We start from the raw sequence: 19,048 nt of genomic DNA, 5'->3' as shown, positions 1-19,048 counted from the left end.
CTCCTTAGTTCCACCATAGGGTCTGTTGATTTTTTTGTTGGTTTTTAATTTATATTTGACAACCATGTCACTAGTGACTTTGATCGTACATAACATATTTTTGTTCTGACTTACGTATTTTTTTATTTCTGGAATTTCACTAATATCTTCCTGCATAAAAAATTAAAGGAAGCAAGCACTGAAAAATTATGCACATTCCTGTTTCACCGACAGTGAGTTGACTTGAGGAGCTCTTAAGAGGGCAAGTCTTCTCCCTAATCTGTATGAGGAAATTACATCTATATTAAAAGAGAAGAACACCAATAAAATATCCTTCTTGAAAGACATGTCAGCCTGGTATGACAGCTGGGAAAATAAAATGGGTAGGTTGGATGGGGCTGTCCTGGAAGACAGTGCTCCAGAGGGCGCTAGTGTTGTCCTGGAGGACAATGCACCAAATGGAGATAGTGGCCCTGGTGATGAAACAAGTAAAGGCAACGTTATTTAATTTACAGAAGTGCAAAATAGCAATACTGCTGGAGGTGGAACATAACGAGATGATGCCTCACGAAATAGTGTTGACACATTACAAGTAAAAACTAGTGGAAGCACCGAGGTCCATACAGGGGTGGTAGGTAGAGGAGAAACAGAAAGAATGCACCAGTAGCAAACGCAGCCACAAAAAAATCTTAGGAAACAAAATTCTAATCAATACAAATTTTATGCCTTGGGTATCTGCAAGCATGGTATATCTGGTAGAACAGGTGAGACATACACTTTTGATCATCCTAAAAAAAATGCCGCACCCACATGACAACAAGAGGATGCAACTCCCCTTCCTGTAACTTATTTCACACCGGAATGTGTCACTCGTCACTCCCTGAAAGAAAATGCTACAACGTATGCTGCCAGGCACATCATGTAAAGGGCACGGGAAGACACAGACCAGCCAGACTATGGGAAATAAAGGAGGCGAGCCATAAGCTCTCCAGAGAAAGAGTATTTTTTTAGGGCCATGAAGGAAAAAAGACTGTCAAGACATGACGGAAATCTTACACCAACTGAAAAGACTTCTAGAGCAGAGGCACAGTCATTGGCTTCCATTCCAGAAGAACAGATATTTAAGCCAGCAAATAAAACCCCCCTAAATTCCCTCAATATAACGACATTTGTCTTTGTAAACATACAGGGTCTAAAGCAGTAAAATTCAGTAAAATTCCTTATGTCAAGTGTCTGCTCAAGGCGTCAAATGTAGCTTTCACAGAGACCCATATAGAGGATCATTTTGGCAACTAAATATGGAACCTAGGTTATAACCTATTCAGATGTGACAGACTAAACAGGCAACAAGGGAGGGTAGCTTGTATGTCACACAGCCGCTTATTTACTCAGAACTACCGAATATTAATAGAGTTAATTGCGTCATTCTTGGTAGCGGGGAGTAATGATAAGGCTTCGGAGGCTTCTTACTTTATTTACGATATCGTGGGTAAACAGGCAGCGTGTTAAGTGCCCTAACCCCGAGGGGCCATGCCCACGAGGGAGACAGGAGTAGACTTGTTGACTCTAGGCTGAGTTGGCGTCGAATGAGAGAGGGGCAGGTTGACACGGGTTAAAGTGGTATGCCCAATGAGAGGTCTACTCTCTGGTGGGAAGCTATGGGAGCTAGGCATGTTGGCTTGCAGTCTACATTTCGCTCGGCCACATACCACATGGTAGCCGTCGCCTATGACTGGCTGAAAAAAAAAACTCAGTCTCTCGCAGGAACAGGGAACAGAACACAGAATAAAAACATGTATATACATATGTGGACATGGAAAAAAATAACTCCCTACAGAGAGGGAAGAAAAAAAAGGTGAGGTGTGCTATCATGGTCCAAGGTAGTGAGCACTGATGGGCATCACTGCACGCCTTCCTGCGTCTGGACAGATACTGCAACACAAGAGACATCGCTGCTGTTGAGCTGTGACGTAACAGGGTACAGTCTCCTCTGGAACAGTGAAGCAGTCGTCACAGTAGTTGCTGCAGGGTTCAGTCATCCTGGGGCACAACCTGCTGGTGCCCTCTAGTGAGGCTTCGTCAGTACTTGGCAACTGAGCAGGATTTTTTCTGGCAAGTGACTCAGGAGGACATTTCTCGATTGGTACTGTTGCTGGGCTGTCACTGATGGCGAGTGTGGAGTGAGTCGTGGCAGAGACGACTCGGCGAAACATCTGGAAGCCATAACATCATACACCAGACTGCAGTAAGCGGGCTATCAGTCAAAGTGACATCATCTTTGTGCAGGCTGCTCACTGAAACTATTCACTCGACAGTTGGAGTTATAGCAGAGGTTAGTCTAAGCATCCTCAGACTGGTTCTTTACATATAACTGCTCTGACGGTCAGGTGGTGAAGTGGAACGGATTCAGCAGGGCATCTACGAGCGGCAAATAATAAGGGCTTTCTGTACAAGGGGCTCAGATGCTCGAAACTGACACCTGAACTGACTAATGTCAGCTGTCAATGCGCGGGTTATACCAGTGACAAGTAACACCAGGTATACTACACAGTGGTCTGAGCAAAAGTCTTGGCAGGAGATGCATCATTCCTTCAATGAAAAGCAGGGGCTCCACGAGTACACTGAGACACAACACAAAGTGTCAGGGCGGCCCAAGATTGCTCTACTGAATCCCAGCATACATAAGGGGGATTACCAACAGATCCCTGGCTGTCTTCAAGAAGGCGCTAGACAGGCACCTAAAGTCAGTACGACCAGCCGGGCTGTGGTTCGTAAGTCAGTTTGTGTGTGTGGCCAAGCAGTAGCAACCTGGTTGATCAAACCCTGATCCACCACGAGGCCTGGTCTCAGACCGGGCCGCTTGGGCGTTGACCCCCGAAACCCTCTCCAGGTATACTTCAGATATGCTTTTAGGGTTATTTATTTTATCTAATTTTCCTATTTAGAATATATGTTGCCTGAGGAGTCTGAACTATGCCGTGAAAAATGTCATGTTGGCAACCATCTCCACCTAGGTAGGAGGATAATGACTTGTCAAGTCACACCAGTTGACCCCTCACCCAGATAATCTCTCAGCTCCATAAAATAGGCACCAGAAATATCAGGGACCATGACCTGATTGCAGTTAATAAGGTAATTCCATGATTTATTGAAGCTAAGTGATTTGTGAACGCTTTCCCTAAGCTCATCATTCACCTAAAAATTGTTAATTAGTGATTCCTTATTGGCAAGAACCAAGTCAAGCAGGTTACTTCTTTTAGTTGGTTCTATCACAAACTGTTCTTAAAAGTAATTCTTGATCGCATCAAGAAAGTCACTTCACTCAAGATTTCCTGTCAAATTGCTCGAATCATTTTGGCTAAAGTTAAAATCTCTTATTAATATAACATTTTCCAACCTATATGCCTTAGTAATTTCACCCTAAAAAATTAATAACTTTCCTTATCAAGGATTAGAGGACTGTAAATCCCACCGAGGATTAGCTTTTCAAGTCCCTCTCTGTTGACACCATTGATGTTTATAATTTACAGTCTTATTCGTTTCATTCAGAAGGCATTTCTCTATCTTTCAGGTTGAACCAGGTCTGTTGTAGCAATAATGTCTATGCTTTTTGCACATGCAATTAATCTTAGTTCATCTATCCTATTTCTTACGGTCCTGCTATTAGTATAGTAGACCTAATGTAGTTAGTCACTCGCTGCCCTCTACTGTCTTTGTTTGATAATCAATTCCTTTGCATTTATTAGTAAATATGTGATGAACAATGTCTCTTGAATACTTCCCTGAGGTATTTTGGTAATTTTTTGCTGTTTTCTTCCCTTGTGCTACTATCTGTTTGCTTCCCACACACACCCTTACCTCTGTCTTCTATGAGTTTAAAATTCTAGACAACTAACTCAGCAACGGCCTTCTCGACAGAGTTGACTAACACTGCCACTCCTACCTCAGAGAGGAGTATCCGTTCCCTTGCATACATATCATGGTTGCCACAGAAATTTTATCCATTGCCTATGAATTGGACTGCAAGTTCTTTGCAGTAATTGCATAGTCAGAAATTTATACCAATTGCCCTAGGTACCCATTCACTGCCCACTCTTCTTTTAAGCAAGATGCTACGTTTGATTGACGTTTTGACGTACTAAGATCTGTAGCTGTCCATTACTTAAGTAGCAGCCCTTGTCTCCTGCCCTTCCCAATATTATTTCCACCAGCACTGACGCTTGTTCCCAATTCGTGACATATTATCCAACCTGTCGACTATGTCACCAACACCAGCTCCTGGGAAAGAGTCCCTCTGTTACACCTTCCTATTTATTTTTACATAAAGTATGGTCAATATATTTTACTGGTGAGTCACTGACCACATGGATATTCTTTCTTTTATTAGCAGAGGGGTTGGTGGTACCTTTATCCTAACTGATCATTGAAGTATATTCATTTTGGGGAACAGAAAAGCGATTTCATATCTTCAAATCTGCTCATGCAACCTTCCTCACTTTGATGTTTCTTCCTTTACTGGCAACCACTTGCCACTTGTCACTGCTGCCAACTTGCGTATAGCTGCTGGTAACCTGTTTCCTTTCACTAACCCCAACCACTTCACATTAATTGTTATACTCATCCTGGCGAATTTTCTTCTTGAAAAGTGGAACTTCCTCCTTCAACGCTTTGAACTCTGATTCTAAAACACTACAGAACAAGGCATAGTGTTGTGTAACCCTTCACACTAAATCCCCAAGAGAGCTCAGGACAGGTAGAAGCCTCTCGTGACCACTGTTGTGTGTATATTTATTATGTGAAAAAGTAAGGGTACATATATTAGTGTTAGAGGATAGTGGAGAAGATTAATTTAGTGCTGCAGAAAGAGCAGAGTACCATTTCTCTAGTATTATATGAGAAGTTTAGTACATTTGTCGAGTGTTTCATGAAAAATTGTGAACATATTCTCTGAGTTATATAAGCAATACATTATATATACCTTGTGTTACAGGAGGAGTAACGTACATTTATCCAGTGTTACACGAAGAATAGTGTTATAGGAAGAGTAGAGTATATTTATCCAGTGTTATAGGTAAAGTAGCGTACATTTATCCAATGTTTCAAGAAATGCAGAGAACGTTTACTCTTGTGTTAAACTTGAAGCAGAATAGATTTATCCAGTTTTACACGCAAAGTGGAGCACATGTATTTTAAAGCATATCAACTGAATTGCTGTCACGAAATAGTCAAATGTAAACAAACTTCACTTTCAAAACAGACATTTTAAGATATTGACACAACAAATGAAATTACCTCTTATGCTACATCCAGGTGAAAAGCAGCTCACTCATATATATCATAATGTGTTTTATATGTTACTTCTGACTGTTTCTTGATTTCAATGATATTTTGCAATTGATACGTAAATAACGTAAATTATTTCCAAGCTACTTTTGGACAATTTCACTTTCAGCAGTTGATATATGAACATCATAAACTGTTAGAAATATGACATAGCAGCCACTGTCAGAAAAAATAATTTCACAGTTAACTATATAATAACATACATAAATTAAATTAAAAGAAAATTTATCTGGTCATTTTAGTGAGTGACATAACAGACGTGTTTCTAAGGTTCCTTTGTGTTCTTCATCTGCCTTATATAAACCATAACGTTTCAAAAACACTCCTAATTACATAATTGAATAGGTAATTAATTTACACGTATTTCACATTTACAATTCACTTTTCACTTTTCAAAATCTTCCATCGCTTTTGTAAATGATTCTGTTTTTGGGGGGAACATGCAGATAAGATTTTCTTTATTGTCACAATGCATCAATTATTAAAACAAATATATTGCAGTTATCAGTAGATGAAAACAGTAAGCAGTAACAAGGCCATTCCACAACTGACCTGTCACATGGTCTATGTATTATAACTGTTGACAGGAATGAGCTGATCCACAATGTGGCACAATTCAAGAAGGACTGTAATAAGTTCGTGCATGACTACCGTGCCACTGGTCCCATGGTTCCTGGTCTTCATCCCCGCGATGCCTCAGACAGGCTCATCATCTCCCAGGTTTGTTGCAACTTTTACTCTACCTGATACTTATTGGCACCTTCTGTATCTTCTTGCTCCTGCTCTGTGATAATGGAGATTTCTTTATAAAAATTGCATTTCTCCTGTGTATGAGACAGGCCATCCTACAGATGGCATTTTCCAAGTAATAGTAACTCCAGATATGCTGGAAGGAATCCTCTGAAACTCTGGAAGCTGATGAACCCTTGTTGGAATGCCTGACGATAGTATCCTAATTGCCCTACAGAAGTCTCCCAGTTCAGGCTGACAGACTGCGCAATGGACTAAAACAGGGAAACACTAGCTTTTGTTCCCACTGCTTTAGGTAACAGCACTCTACTGATATATCCAACTTTTGTTGTGAAGTATTGCATAGGCCTACTGCCAATGCCACAATACGCTCTTGTTCACTTTTGCCATTTTTTTCACTCACTTTTGTATATAGTATAGGTTTCATATATAGTATAGGTATAGGTGTCAGTTTCAGAAGATTGATTAACTGTTAGAAAGAGAGAGACACCTCACAAAATAATTCCTGAAAGAGTAACAATTTCTCAAACAGTGAAGTTGACTTAGTGATTGTAGTGTCATGACATGAATTATCTTAAGTGTGGTTTCATGACATATATCATCATGACTGGTGTTTACAGAATCGATTCGACACTCTGTGGAGGAAGCATTCTAGTTATTCTGTGGGGGAGGAGCTCTTCCGTCTGCCACGCTCAGAGTTCCCAGAGCTGGGGCAGATCCGCAAAGAGCTCAATCTTTTGCAGAAGCTTTACAAGCTCTACAATGATGTCATTGACCGTGTGACCTCCTACTATGACATCCCTTGGGGCGAGGTCAATATAGAGGAGATCAATAATGAGCTCATGGAGTTTCAGAACAGGTCAGTTGTTATTTGTGACTGTTATTGAGAGTTACAAAAATTTGAAGATAACGATTTAAAAAATATACAAGTTAGAAAATTAAGAAGCACTGGAAGGGTTTTGAAATGTTCTAAACTGAAATGATTGTAATAAAATATAACTTAAATATAACTTATTTATATTGTCACTGTTACCTTGAGATAATATTCTCTATGGTCATATATTTTGTTAATATTATATCTCAGGTAAATTGAGATCAAGTTAATTTAAGCTAACAATAATTACAGTATCTCAATATAACAGTGACCGACTAAACACATAAAAGATGCTTGAATTAGCAAATATTGAAAAATCAACATTCTCATTTGCATATGTTCCTTCTGTGTGTTCTCTAACTCATGAGGAAACTTAGTTTTCTCCAAGATGAGTTGTTAGATCCTCTTATTTTTTTTAGCCTTGGAAACCTTTTAGAGAAAAAAGTTCTCTCAAGTGTCGAGTCAAGTGCACTTGTTTGTGTGTAATGTACAGTATTTATTTATTTACACTTGGAACTGTTGAACCTAAAAGTATTTATATGTGAGTGAGGGAAAGAGAGCGCATGTGTGAGCTTGTATAAGAATATAAAGTTTCTATAGCATACTACAGGAGGTTGGAGGGAGGGGGTAAAGAAGGTGTTGTGGGCGAGGGGCTTGGACTTCCAGCAGGCGTGCGTGAGCGTGTTAGATAGGAGCGAATGGAGACAAATGGTATTTGGGACCTGACGATCTGTTGGTGTGAGAGCAGGGTAATGTTTAGTGAAGGGATTCAGGGAAACTGGTTATTTTATATAACCGGACTTGAATCCTGGAAATGGGAAGTACAATGCCTGCACTCTAAAGGAGGGGTTTGTGATATTGGTGGTTTGGAGATATATAATGTGTATTTTTATATGTATATACATCTAAACTGTTATATTATGGGTACCTCTGCAAAATCAGTGATTATGTGTGAGTGAGGTGAAAGTGTTGAATGATGATGAAAGTATTTTCTTTTTGGGGATTTTCTTTTTCTTTGGGTCACCCTGCCTCGGTGGGAGACGGCCGACTTGTTGAAATATATATATATATATATATATATATATATATATATATATATATATATATATATATATATATATATATATATATATATATATACAAGGAATTCGCAAGAGCAGGCGAAATATACACACACACTGATCTCTGGCCGAAGGAGACTCGAACCTACGAACCTTGGAACAAGGTACCCAGTGCTATACCATTCTCACCACACTGGACAATACCTTGGCGCCTAGCACAATGCTAGACGTTGATCCAAGGCAGCCAGCTTTCAGTTTGTGTAAATTTCGCCTGCTCTTGCGATTTCCTTGCATTGTTAAAATCTCTAGTTGGTCGATGCATGCAGGTGATGAGATGAAAAGCTGTAAACCTTCTCCCTGAAAGCTGGCTGCCTTGGATCAACGTCTAGCAGTGTGCTAGGCGCCAAGGTATTGTCCAGTGTGGTAAGAATGGTATAGCACTGCGTACCTTGTTCCAAGGTTCGTAGGTTCGAGTATATATATATATATATATATATATATATATATATATATATATATATATATATATATATTAACAAGTCGGCCGTCTCCCACTGAGGCAGGGTGACCCAAAAAAGAAAGAAAATCCCCAAAAAGAAAATACTTTCATCATTATTTAACACTTTCACCTCACTCACACATAAATCACTGTTTTTGCAGAGGTGCTCAGAACACAACAGTTTAGAAGCATGTACGTTTAAAGATACACAACATGTCCCTCCAAACTGCTAATATCCCAAACCCCTCCTTTAGAGTGCAGGCATTGTACTTCCCATTTCCAGGACTCAAGTCCAGCTATATAAAAATAATCGATTTCCCTGAATCCCTTCACTAAATATTACCCTGCTCACACTCCAACAGATCGTCAGGTCCCAAATACCATTCGTCTCCATTCACACCTATCGAACACGCTCACGAACGCCTGCTGGAAGTCCAAGCCCCTCGCCCACAAAACCTCCCTTACCCCTTCCTACCAACCTTTTCAAGGACGACCCCTACCCCGCCTTCCTTCTCCTACAGATTTAAATGCTCTCCCTGTCATTCTACTTTTATCCATTTTCTCTAAATAACCAAACCACCTCAACAAACCCTCTTCAGCCCTCTGACTAATACTTTTATTAACTCCACACCTTCTCCTAATTTCCACACTCTGCATAATATTTACACCACACATTGCCCTTAGACAGGACATCACTGCCTCCAACCGCCTCCTCGCTGCTACATTCACAGCCCAAGCTTCACACCCATATAAGAGTGTTGGTACTACTATACTTTCATACATTCCCTTCTTTGCCTCTATAGATAACGTTTTTTGACTCCACATATACCTCAACGCACCACTCACCTTTTTTCCCTCATCAATTCTATGATTAACCTCATCCTTCATAAATCCATCCGCCGACACGTCAACTCCCAAGTATCTGAAAACATTCCTTCTTCCATACTCCTCCTCCTCCCCAATTTGATATCCAATTTTTCTTTATCTAAACCATTTGATACCCTCATCGCCTTACTCTTTTCAATGTTCACTTTCAACTTTCTATCTTTACACACACTCCCAAACTCGTCCACTAACCTTTGCAATTTTTCTTTAGAATCTCCCATAAGCACAGTATCATCAGCAAAAAGTAACTGTGTCAATTCCCATTTTGTATTTGATTCCCCATAATTTAATCCCACCCCTCTCCCGAACACCCTAGCATTTACTTATTTTACAACCCCATCTATAAATATATTAAACAACCATGGTGACATTACACATCCCTGTCTAAGATCTACTTTTACTGGTAAGTAATCTCCCTCTCTTCTACACACCCTAACCTGAGCCTCACTATCCTCATAAAAACTCTTTACAGCATTTAGTAACTTGCCACCTATTCCATATACTTGCAACATCTGCCACATTGCTCCCCTATCCACTCTATCATATGCCTTTTCTAAATCCATAAATGCAATAAAAACTTCCCTACCTTTATCTAAATACTGTTCACATATATGCTTCAATGTAAACACTTGATCTACACATCCCCTACCCACTCTGAAACCTCCTTGCTCATCCGCAATCCTACATTTTGCCTTACCTCTAATTCTTTCAATTATGACCCTACCGTACACTTTTCCTGGAATACTCAGTAAACGTATTCCTCTATAATTTTTACAATGTCTTTTATCCCCCTTCCCTTTATATAAAGGGACTATACATGCTCTCTGCCAATCCCTAGGTACCTTCCCCTCTTTCATACATTTATTAAACTAAAGTACCAACCACTCCAACACTATATCCCCCCCTGCTTTTAACATTTCTGTCATGATCCCATCAGTTCCAGCTGCTTTACCCCCTTTCATTCTACGTAATGCCTCACGTACCTCCCCAACACTTACATTCTGCTCTTCTTCACTCCTAAAAGATGGTATACCTCCCTGGCCAGTGCAAGAAATTACCGCCTCCCTTTCTTCCTCAACATTTAAAAGTTCCTCAAAATATTCTCGCCATCTACCTAATACCTCCATCTCCCCATCTACTAACTCCCCTACTCTGTTTTTAACTGACAAATCCATACTTTCCCTAGGCTTTCTTAACTTGTTTAACTCACTCCAATTTTTTTTCTTATTTTCATTAAAATTTCTTGACAGTGCCTCTCCCACTCTATCATCTGCTCTCCTTTTGCACTCTCTCACCACTCTCTTCACCTTTCTTTTACTCTCCATATACTCTGCTCTTCTTATAACACTTCTGCTTTGTAAAAACCTCTTATAAGCTAACTTTTTCTCTTTTATCACACCCTTTACCTCATCATTCCACCAATCACTCCTCTTTCCTCCTGCCCCCACCCTCCTATAACCACAAACTTCTGCCCCACATTCTAATACTGCATTTTTAAAACTCGTCCAACCCTCTTCAACCTCCCCCCCCCCCACTACTCATCTTTGCACTATCCCACCTTTCTGCCAATAGTCGCTTATATCTTATCCCAACTTCCTCCTCCATTAGTTTATACACTTTCACTTCCCTCCTACTTGTTGTTGCCACCTTCCTCTTGTCCCATCTACCTCTTACTCTAACTGTAGCTACAACTAAATAATGATCCGATATATCAGTTGCCCCTCTATAAACATGTACATCCTGGAGCCTACCCATCAACCTTTTATCCACCAATACATAATCTAACAAACTACTTTCAGTACGTGCTACATCATTCCTTGTATATTTATTTATCCTCTTTTTCATAAAATATGTATTACTTATTACCAAATCTCTTTCTACACATAGCTCAATTAAAGGATCCCCATTTACATTTACCCCTGGCACCCCAAATTTACCTACTACTCCGTCCACAACATTTTTACCCACTTTAGCATTGAAATCCCCAACCACAAGTACTCTCACACTTGGTTCAAAACTCCCCACGCATTCACTCAACATTTCCCGAAATCTCTATCTCTCCTCTACACTTCTCTCTTCTCCAGGTGCATATACACTTACTATAACCCACTTTTCACATCCAACCTTTATTTTACTCTACATAATCCTTGAATTAATACATTTATAGTCCCTCTTTTCCTGCCATATCTTATCCTTCAACATTATTGCTACTCCTTCTTTAGCTCTAACTCTATTTGAAACCCCTGACCTAATCCCATTTATTCCTCTCCACTGAAACTCTCCCACCCCCTTCAGCTTTGTTTCACTTAAAGCCAGGACATCCAGCTTCTTCTCATTCATTACATCCACAATCATCTCTTTCTTATCATTTGCACAACATCCATGCACATTCAGACTTCCCACTTTGGCAATTTTCTTCTTATTCTTTTTAGTAATCTTTGCAGGAAAAGGGGTTACTATCCCATTGTTCCCGGCATTTTAGTTGACTTTTACAACACGCATGGCTTACGGAGGAAAGATTCTTTTTCCACTCCCCCATGGATATAAAAGGAAAAGTAATAAGACCAAGAACTATTAATATAAAATCAAAGAAAACTCAGATGAGTGTGTATAAATAAACGTGTACATGTATGTGTAGTGTGACCTAAGTGTAAGTAGAAGTATGAAGACGTACCTGTAATCTTGCATATTTATGAGACAGACAAAAGACACCAGCAATCCTACCATCATGTAATATATATATATATATATATATATATATATATATATATATATATATATATATATATATATATATATATATATATATATATATATTTGTTTCAGGTGTCGCAAACTGCCTAAAGGTCTGAAGGAGTGGCCAGCTTTCAACACATTGAAGAAAACCATCGACGACTTTAATGACATGTGTCCCCTGCTGGAGCTGATGTCGAACAAGGCAATGAAGCCTCGTCACTGGCAACGCATTGCCGAAGTGATCAACAGACCCCTGGAGGTGGACAGCGAAAATTTCTGCCTCAGAAACATTATGGACACTCCTATACTCCAGTTCAAGGAGGACATTGAGGTAGGAGTTCGGATCATCCACGAAATGAGACAAAGTGGCTTGACTGTGTGAGGCATAATGGCATAGCTAAGGAAAATTCAAATAGACTTCTAGCACCGTTACATTATGCCACTCTTCCAGGATATCTGCATCTCTGCCGTGAAAGAGAAGGATATCGAGGCTAAACTGAGAATTGTCACTAATGAATGGGCCAACCACGACCTGACCTTCTCCACCTTCAAGAACCGTGGGGAGCTTCTGTTGCGAGGAGACACCACTGCTGAAGTCATCACCCAGTTGGAGGATTCTCTTATGGTTCTTGGTTCCCTCCTCTCCAACAGGTAGGTTCTTCTTTGTGATTCTCTGCTCCCTCCTATTGAAAGGAAAGTTCTACCTTATGATTCTAATCTTATTCTCTAGCATAAGTTCTTCCTTTGTACACTATTACTGGTAAGCTCTCCGTTCCTCCCTTCCTCTAATAAATAGTTCACTTTCCACATTCGTCCAACGTATAATTCACGACTCCTCTCCATCAGATAATTCGTCTCTTTTCATCAACATGTGGTTCCTTTCACATTGTCTCGAGACAGTTTTCCACATCTCTTCAATAGGTGGTTCATCCTTAACAAAGAATTAACTGATTATCCTTAATTAAGCTATCTGTTCAGGCCTAAGCGAGACTTAAAATACCATTATTATTATTATTATTATTATTATCATCATCATCATCATCATCATCATCATTGTATATATAAGGCTTATGTAACTGCAGGGAAATGGGAGACAATCAGGTTTGATCCATTTAAAGGGAGGTAAGCTTCGGATCTTTGGGTTATGAGCCTTCACCATTTACTAGGATCTTTACTTAAAAGGAAATAAAGTACCAGTAGTTCAGAGTTGCTCGAACATTTCTTCAGATACAACGCACCCTTCCGGAAACAGATCCAGAAATGGGTAAGTGACTTGTCCAACACTAACGAAATCCTCGAGCGCTGGTTGTTCGTGCAGAACCTGTGGGTCTACCTTGAGGCTGTCTTCGTCGGAGGAGATATTGCTAAACAACTACCAAAGGAGGCAAAGAGGTCAGATGCTGCCCTATGTTTTTCTCTTCTTTATCCTTTCCTTCCTCTATATCTTCTTATCATATTAAGTCTTTGTGTTTAATACAGAAATGAGGTTTCACCCAAGCAGTGGGATTTTCAAATCACTAGGTTATTTTAAATTATAAGCAAACTTAACAAAATCTAAATATTTATAACATTACAACAAAGACTGCTTTTGTGTATAGGTTTATAGAGAAATGTCAAGAATCTTAACCTCTCTGTTTACTTTATGCACATGTTTAATCCAACTGACACACAGTATGTTTTGTTGGCTGTTGATAATTAGCGACTTCATGGGATAGTGACTTAAATATCCAGTTCACTGGGAATGTACCGTATATTTGCAGGTTTTATGTGATCGACAAGAACTGGCAGAAGATCATGGCTCGAGCACATGATAACCCGAATGTAGTGACTTGTTGTGTGGGGGATGACATGCTCAAACAGCTCCTCCCTTACTTACAGGACCAGCTCGAGGTCTGCCAAAAGAGCCTTTCCGGGTAAGCTCTTTCATAATTATTACTCTTGCTGTATGTCCTTAGTTCTTTCTTCCGCCGTCTCATCTCTCGGTAATGAATCACGAGTATATGAACATTTACTCCCTTTCAATGTGTTTCACAGTCATGGTGCCTTCAATATGTACCGTAAAATCTACAGTAGAACCCCCGTATCTCGGGGGGGGGGGAGTATTCACAGTACCTGCCGTGGATACCGAAACCACGGATAGTATATATGAATCGTTTTTCAGTTACATACCTACCTATGATAAAGTTTAATTGATAAATTACGCACAATAAACACTGAAGAACTTCATGGCTTTTCTTAGGCTTTGAAGAACTGCCACATCACTATTTTTTCACTTTAGGTCATTATTAAGCAAAATTAAGAGTTATTTTCTGGCCACAGCAAACCGCGGATAACTGAAACTGCTGATGCCGGACCCGCGGATACAGTGGTCCTACTGTAATTGAATTTTGCCGAATGTATATACCCTGTAGAAATAAACTATTTTTATTATTATTATTATTATTATTATTATTATTATTATTATTATTATTATTATTGCTGTTATTGTTGTTATAGAATATTTTATTATTCAAACTTATTTTCTTATCCCAGACATCATTGTTATCCTGTCTTATGGTTATGCTGCCATTTAAATCGTTGTGCAAATAAAATAATCTGATTTTATGTATCCACTAGTCACCATTCACTACTCACTATTGCCCTCACACAAGCGTATTAGGTGTTCAGGTTCCAAGCACTCAGAGACTCCTTTACTCCCTCCTTCCAGCACTTCTTGGAAAGACCTCTTCCCGTTCTTCCTTACACCTTAGATTTACATGCCTATATTTTTTTTCTGTTAACACATCAACCGTTTCCCACTGAGGGAATATGTAAGAAAAAGAAGAAATACTTTCATCATCATTCACTCAATCATTGTCTTGCCAGAGGCGTGCCTTTACTACAATTAAAAAACAACAGCATATCAACACTCCTCTTTCAGACTGCAGGCATTTTGCTTTCCACTTCCAGAACTTAACTCCGACTAACCGGTCTCCCCGAATCACTTCATATGTGTTACTTTTCTCACACTCCAACAGCACGTCAGGCCATAGAAACCATTCGTCTCCACTCGCTCCTGTCTAACACGCTTGCTGGAAGTCCAAGCCCATCGCACACAAAACCTCCTTTAACCCCTCCCCAACCATTCCTAGACGACCCCTACACGCCTTCCTTCCACTACAGATTTATATGTCCTCCAAGTCATTCTATTTTGTTTCATCCTCTCTTAATGTCCGAGCCACCTCAACAATCCCTCCTCTGCACTCTAGATAATACTTTTCGAAACCCTGCACCTCCTTCTAATCTCCAAGCTAGGGATTCTCTGCATTATATTCACACCACATATTGCCCTCAGACATGACATCTCCACAGCCTCCACAGGTCTCCAGAGTGCGAATTCAAGCACAACATCTCTGCTTCATCCAGCCTCTTCCTCGCTGTAACATATAAAGCCCTTGTGTTGTTACCTCTATACTCTGACACAAACCTTTTGTGCTTACATGGATAAAAATTTTCTGTTTCCATTGATGTCTTAACATATCTACCCTCCTTTTTTTTTCTTCGTTTATTTTCTGATTCACCTTTTCTTTCACAGACGCATCTGTCGACAAGGCCACTCCCAAATATCTGAATATATTTTTATTTCCTCCATATTCCCTCCAATTTGATATTCACTTTACTCTTTCCTCTGTTCCCTTTAATTCTCCTTCTTTTCCAATCCCTCCTAAATTTATCCACCAACCATGCAACTTATTTCCAAAAGAGGACCAGTAACAACTCCCACTTTATATCCCAAACCACTCCCAAACACCCAACCATTCACTTCTTTTTACAACTCCATCAATAAACACTTTAAACAACCAATATAACATCACTCATCACTGTCTAAGCTCTACTTTTACTGGAAAATATTCCTCTGTCTCCATGCTATAGCCTAAGCCTCACTATCCGCATAAAAAGCTCTTTATTGTTTTTAAAAACTTTCTACCTATTTCATACATTTGCAAATCTGCTACACTGATCCCCTATCCATAATCGTATGTCTTTTTAAATTCATAATTCCGACGAAGAGTTTATTAACTTTCTAATATTGCTCATTTATATACTTAAATGTAAACACTTGGTCTATACATCCCATTGCTCTGCCAAAATCGTCCTCGTTCCTCTGCAGTCCTGTTTTTCTGTCATATTCTCGTTAGCAGGTATTATCAATATGATTATTTCTTATACTTCTTACATACTAATATGTCCCATTTTCCTTTGTACATGGGAACTATGAATGCTCTCTGCAAATCCATGCACATAACAGTTCCTCAGTATATTCCCTCTATCTTCCCAGTACCTCTGCAAATGCATTTATTTATTTATTACATTTTTATTTATTATGCTTATTTATTTATTAATTTATCAACTGATAACTGTTCTGCTTGAAGCAAAATCTCAGGTTTGTGACTTGGAAGAGGAAGGTATAAATACATGTAACTTCAAGCATTAGATTTTACTTTTGCTAAATTATAAGTGTGTGATATTGATATTGGGTTCTGACTCCCTCTCTCTCTCTCTCTCTCTCTCTCTCTCTCTCTCTCTCTCTCTCTCTCTCTCTCTCTCTCTCTTTCTCTCTCTCTCTCTCTCTCTCTCTCTCTTTTCTTTACTAGCAAAAATGTTTTGATACTTATAAACTCTTTGTGTAATATTATTCTCTACACATTACTGAAGTATTTGAAGCCATGTAGGCACACAAAAGCATTTGAATTTAAATGTTCACAACGCGATCCAATCTTCCTTCTTCTACAGCTACTTGGAGAAGAAGAGGATGATGTTTCCTCGTTTCTTCTTTGTATCTGACCCGGCACTGCTGGAGATCCTTGGCCAGGCCTCCGACTCTCACACCATACAGGCTCACCTTCTCTCCATTTTCGATAACACAAAAACCGTCCGCTTCCACGAGCAGGACTACGACCGTATTACTGCCATTTCTTCTTCCGAAGGCGAGATCGTCATGGTAAGAAGGGAAGGGAGAACTTACATACATCCATGGCAGTGTTTTTAAATCAAGGTGCCGGGGCACACTGATGGTGCCCATGGGTGCCACAAGATCATTAGTAATTTTGTCTTAGCTTCATCGTTTTAATTAAAACACCAACATTTTATAACTAATATTTGTTGTTGTATAAATAACTACTGCAGAAGAGTTGTTATAATTTTCTCGAACAGATGTCATTAAACGATAAACTATTAAAGTATAGTAATAAATACATGATTAATATTAAGTCAAAGGGCATTATGATGGGAAAGTGTTGTCAAGAGTGTATGAACTCAAGGATGAGCTTTTTATTTTTTTCCCCTTGAGCAGCAAGAAGAATTGTGTGTTGCTGGTAGATGACACTTGGTCTACAAAATTATCCTACTTAGTGAATATCTTTGAACATTTAAAGAAGGTAAATTTCAACATGCAAGACAACACTGGAAATATCTCATCTTCCACTGACAAAACTAATGTTTTCAGAGATAAATTGAGAATTTGGGCTGTTAAAGTGAAGGAAGACAACAGTGATATGTTTCTACATGTTACTGTAACAAAGAATAAAGAGATCGTGCCATTAATTTTTGAGCATCTTGAAGTACGTGCTCAAAAAATTCAGTACTATTTCCCAAACCTATGAAAGGTAGACTATGACTAGTTGAGAAACCCATTTACTGCATCAGTATTAAGCTCGTTGAAGAAGAAGAGAAATTAACTGAAATATGTAATGATGACAGTCTAAAATTAAAGCATAAGGAAGTGCCTCTGGACGAATTCTGGATAGAGATCAAGACTAAATATTCTAAAGTTGTAGATTGAGACACTTATGCAGCATATGGGAATCTTTATTCAGGAAACGTTTCGCCACACAGTGGCTTCATCAGTCCAATACAAAGAGGAAGGCGTAAGGAGAGGAGGAGTATGAGGTAATCAGTCCCTCAGCCTGGAGTCGATGTGTTCAGTTCATCAATCTTGATGGACTGAACACATCGACTCCAGGCTGAGGGACTGATTACCTCATACTCCTCCTCTCCTTACGCCTTCCTCTTTGTATTGAACTGATGAAGCCACTGTGTGGCGAAACGTTTCCTGAATAAAGATTCCCATATGCTGCATAAGTGTCTCAATCTTCAACTTGTCGGTTTTTCAAACCATTCATCACACATTCTAAAGTTGTGAAAAAAAAAATGGTAAGTCTCATGCAATTTTTCACATCTTACCTTGTGAGTTGGGATTTTCTGTGCTGCTCACAAACATAAAGACTAACAAGAGGAGAAGGTTACAATCGGTCGAGGAAGAAATGAAGGAATAATGAGTCTAATATTCCACTTAATGTCAAAAGAATTTGTCAGTCACACCAAGCACAAATATCTCACTAAAAAAGGTTACAGAAGAAAAGTTAGTTTCTGTTTGTTTTCTTTATTTTATTCTGATAAATAATGTTTGTGTATTACACTAACAGGTTTTTATATTATATATTTCCTATGTTTTTTTTATGCGTTCATGTTATTATTATTAATACTAAGTACTCTTGGGAAGCCGTTTTAATAGAAAATTAACTAGGGGTGCTACAGCATATGATAAGTGACTTGAAGATGGTGGTATCACTTAAAATAAGTTTGAGAAACCACTGATTTATAGATTTCCTTTTTGTCTTTTTCTCTGATAAAAATAAAAACGACAGCGAACTCTTGTGTTCTTAACAGCTGGAGAAGCCGGTGAGAGCAGAAGGTAGTGTGGAGATCTGGTTGATGAAACTCTTGGTGATGTGCCAGCAGTCAGTGCACGGCATCATCCGTCAAGCTCACCATGTCATCCAGGATCCAGACCTAAATGTCCTCCGCTTCCTGGAACAGTTTCCAGCTCAGGTACATTTTCTGCTAATTGTTTTCCTCACCCCCGCTGCATGTGATGGAGGA

At 39.2% G+C, this 19,048-nt stretch overlaps 1 protein-coding gene across 1 annotated transcript in view; it reads left to right on the top strand.

Moving 5' to 3' along the window:
• Window positions 1-19,048, top strand: part of Dhc1 (Dynein heavy chain 1) — a 313,825-nt gene that overhangs the window by 73,902 nt on the left and 220,875 nt on the right. Inside the window, exons 21-28 of the mRNA XM_070102646.1 lie at window positions 5,910-6,042; window positions 6,693-6,931; window positions 12,218-12,458; window positions 12,579-12,778; window positions 13,355-13,519; window positions 13,888-14,040; window positions 16,901-17,108; window positions 18,836-18,997. Of these exons, the coding sequence (XP_069958747.1) occupies window positions 5,910-6,042; window positions 6,693-6,931; window positions 12,218-12,458; window positions 12,579-12,778; window positions 13,355-13,519; window positions 13,888-14,040; window positions 16,901-17,108; window positions 18,836-18,997 (1,501 nt within the window). The remainder of the gene's footprint in view (window positions 1-5,909; window positions 6,043-6,692; window positions 6,932-12,217; window positions 12,459-12,578; window positions 12,779-13,354; window positions 13,520-13,887; window positions 14,041-16,900; window positions 17,109-18,835; window positions 18,998-19,048) is intronic.

The sequence above is a fragment of the Cherax quadricarinatus genome, chromosome 82, assembly GCF_038502225.1.
Source record: "Cherax quadricarinatus isolate ZL_2023a chromosome 82, ASM3850222v1, whole genome shotgun sequence".
Lineage (NCBI taxonomy): Eukaryota > Metazoa > Arthropoda > Malacostraca > Decapoda > Parastacidae > Cherax > Cherax quadricarinatus.
This window is presented reverse-complemented; position numbering and strand designations above follow the sequence as displayed.